This window comes from Octodon degus, unplaced genomic scaffold (genome assembly GCF_000260255.1).
Source record: "Octodon degus isolate 3935 unplaced genomic scaffold, OctDeg1.0 scaffold00043, whole genome shotgun sequence".
Taxonomy (NCBI): Eukaryota; Metazoa; Chordata; class Mammalia; order Rodentia; family Octodontidae; genus Octodon; species Octodon degus.
This window is the reverse complement of record NW_004524619.1, coordinates 10562577-10566453: the sequence shown is the minus strand read 5'-3', so window position 1 is coordinate 10566453 and position 3877 is coordinate 10562577. Positions and strand designations below refer to the sequence as shown.

At 39.2% G+C, this 3877-nt stretch overlaps 1 protein-coding gene across 5 annotated transcripts in view; it reads right to left on the bottom strand.

The window, feature by feature from the left end:
- The window catches only part of Nek4 (NIMA related kinase 4), a 47335-nt gene that overhangs the window by 14254 nt on the left and 29204 nt on the right, over nt 1-3877 (bottom strand). For all 5 annotated transcript variants that reach the window (XM_023715751.1, XM_023715754.1, XM_023715752.1 and 2 more), the window contains one exon: nt 3030-3163. In XM_023715751.1, coding sequence (XP_023571519.1) covers nt 3030-3163 — 134 coding nt within the window. The remainder of the gene's footprint in view (nt 1-3029; nt 3164-3877) is intronic.

The window sequence follows — 3877 nt, the reverse complement described above, 5'->3', positions numbered from 1 at the left end:
AAAAAAGTCAACAAACTGCAAGCACCTGTTAATAAAGGTCTTAAATAATTGTAAAAAAAAAAATGTTTTACAATAAAAGGCACATTGTCACTAACATCCTCAGAACATTCTCCTAGCTTCAAACACACTTAACCCATCATTCTTGTCACTTTCTGAAACAATTATGGAAATCTTTCATGTCTTAATGAGGAATGATCAAACTTATGATGAGTGTGGGTATAGTAGTGCCTGCTTATATTCCCAGTACTCAGGAGGCTGAGGCAAGAGGAATACTGTGAGTTTGAGACCAACTTTGGCTACATAGTGATATCTAGACCAGCCTGAACCACATAGAGATCCTTTCTCAAAACAAACAGCACAGTGCAGTGAGTGCTACTTCCTAGTACCATCCAATGGAAAGAAAGGATCAGGAAAATATTAGTGTCCTCATCAAACTTATTCACTGGACCTGGCACCATGCAACTTCTGGCTTTTCCCCAGATGTTTTGAACTGATGCTGGACATCAAAGCAGTTTCCATGATTCAACTAAAGACACTCACAAAAAGGATTTCTAGAACTGCTTCAGAAAGTGGCAAGAAAATGGGATAAGTACGTTCAATGTGAATGGAGTATTTTAAAAGGATTAATAGGAGTATGTATTTTACTGTAATAATTTTCTTAAAAAATAAACATTTACCAGGGCCAGTGAGATAGCTCAGCAGACTAATCACCTGCTTAGACAAATGCAGAGGCCAGGGTTCAATCCGGCACCATGTGCTGTGCCAGCTCTGCCCACAGGCGCCTGTAAACCCAACACTGGGGAGGCTGAACACAGGTGAACCACTGAGTCTGAGCTGTGTAGTGAGACCCTGTGTCAAATACATTAAAAAAAAAAATCAAATTTAAAAAATAAACAATTACCATATTTTTATCATACCCCATACTGTTTAACAGGTGCAGTTTCACTTTTGCAAGATGAAAAAGTTCAGGGCTGCCCAGATAGCTCAGCAGACGAAAGCACCTGCTTATACACAGCATAGTGGCCGGAGTTTGATCCCAGGCATGTTGTGCCAGCCCTTCCCTTGGGGTTGGCTGACAGGGCAATGGAGACTGGGCATGGTGGCACGTGCCTGTAATCCTAGCACTTGGGAGGCTGAAAATAGGACAATCACTGAGTCCGATCTACATCTGAGACCCTGTCCTAAATACAGGGGAGAAAAAAAGATGAAAAAGTTTAGAAGATGGGTAATAGTTGTACAATAATGTGAAGGTACTTAATGCCAGTAAACAGAAAAATAGCTAATGTGGTAAATTTTAAATTATGCATAATTTATTATAATTTTAAATGCATATATTGGTGAGTCTATAACCAATGAAGTATAATATATTTGCCAACAACAAAACTGCACTAGGCTAAGGAAAGGACTCCAAATAGTAAGTTACATCCACAGGAATAAATGAAGGATCAAGAAATGACAAGAAAGTTACAAGGACCAAAGCTGCAAATTTGTTTTCTTTTCTCAACTTTGTAAAGAGATGAAGCTGCAGCTGTGGTAGCATATGCTTGTAATCCTATCCTAGAATTTTGGGAAACTGAGGCAGGAGGGTTGCAAGTTTGAGCTTTAGTGAGATCCTGTAAGATGCACGCTTCTAAAATTGACTCAAGGGCCGGCCATATAGCTCAGCAGATTAAAGCACCTGCAAGCAGGAGCAGGAGCAGGCAGTTCAATCCCTGGGCCTGCTGTGCTGGCCCCGCCCCCAGGGCGCGCTGAGACTGTGATTGAGACTGGGCGTGGTCACGCCTGTAATCCCAGCACTTGGGAGGCTGTAAACAGGAGAATCATGAGTCTGATCTATTAGTGAGACCCTGAACACTCTGTAGACCTTTCCCTAAAATACAAAACTAAATAAAGAAATGAAATAAAATAAAATTGACTCAAGAAGCAAAAGACAAACAATATATAACATAACACTGAAATCACTGTCAATAAAAATTACCAGAAAGTTAAGCCTATGCCCAGATGCCATCATGGTGAGGCCTATAAAACATTTAAAAAATAATTAGTACTATCTCTTCACTAGCTTTCAAAAATCAGAAGATGAGGAAATACTCTGCAATTCATTCTGTGAAGCCAGTATTATCCTGATTAGAAAATGAGATAAAGACAGCACAAGGAAACTAACAACCAATTATCTTATGCGTATGAATATGAAATCCTGAACAAAATCCTGACAACCTGAGTCTGGCAAAACATAAGGAGCATACCTCACGGCCAAATGGGAATTATCTCAGAAATGTAAGGCTGGCCACCAAAAATCAATTAATGTAACATACCACACAAATACAATTAAAAACAAAAGTCACCATCACAGAAATACAAACAAATCATTTGAAATTAGAATGTAGAACTGTTTGCACTGCTGACAGTAATATAAAATAATATAACTGCTTTGCAAAAGTCTGAAATTTCATCAAATGTTTAAATGTAAAGTTACTAAGTGACCCAGCAATTCCACTCCTAGATATATATCCATACAAGTGAAACCTCACAAAAACTTCCACAAGTGTTCACAGCAGCGTTGTTCATGCCAAAAAGGAAAAGCCCCTCAAATGTCCACAGTCGATGAATAAACAAAATCTGTACAATAAAGTATTATTTGGCCACATAAAGGACTAAAGTATGGATACAAGCTACAATATGCATGAGCCCTGAAAACATTATGCTGAGTCAAAAGAAGCAAAAACAAAAAAACACATTTTCTTTAAAGACCCTGTAAAGAAATGTGCAAAACAGGCAAATCTATAGAGGGCAGGAAACAACACTGTTTAGGGATGGACAATTTAGGACACAATGGAGAATGAATGCCTACAGGTACAGGGAGGTTAGTGGACATGTTCTAACATTGTGCTGATGGTTGTATAACTCCATGAACATTAAAAACTACTGATACATCCATATTAAATGGGCATATTGTATGGTATATGAATTATACTTTGAAAAGATGCTAAAAAGTTCTATAATGAACAGCACACTATTAAGACACTCACCTCTCTCTCTGTTTCATCCTCCTCTTCTAAAAGCTCATACACCTGCTCCAAAAGCTGAACTCCTAGGCCCTGGATGACGTCAGCTCTCAGGACTTCAAGTATTCTCTTGATCTTTTCAGAACCTGGCATGATAACTAAAGTAACAAAAACAGAGGAAAACAAACATTTTCACCAACACTGAAGAAAACCACAATATTCTTTTTTTTTTTTTTTTCTGGTACTGGGGATTGAACTCAGGACCTTGTGCTTGCCAGGCAGGTGCTTATTCTACTGAGCTATCTCCCCAGCCCCACACAATAGTCTTTTAAAAGTGATTTTACATTTAAGAGATCTCTGCTAATGGACCTAAAAAATGTTCTGACTAGTGTTTTTATTTGGCCAATGTATGTTTAATAGTTTCTTTGCCTTTGTCTTCAGATTCAAAGCTGCAATGAAAATGTGTGGTGTCTATTGAGGGCCTTTACATAAAACCTCTAAAGAATATATCTGACTGCCAGTCAACAACTACGACCTGTTTCAGCTTGAAGAAGCCAGAGTGGTCGTTGCCCATAGTTCCCTCACTGCAGTTTGGGTTACTTCTTCAGAGGGGGGAATGTTGCAGACAGCCGAGTTAGACAGAAATATTATAGGCAGTCAGACAGGGCCAGGCCCTAAAGGAGACAAGATGGAAGACAAGGTGACTTTGCAACTTGGAAGAGACAGACATATGGGCCACACCTAAAGACCAAGACAAAAAGAGGAAGCACAGCTACATACTTCCCTAGGGATGGGCATTAGGGATTGATATCCTAAATATCATCAACTTGAAAGAGCTCAAATGAGTCACGAGCCCAACCCCCAACAGGAAG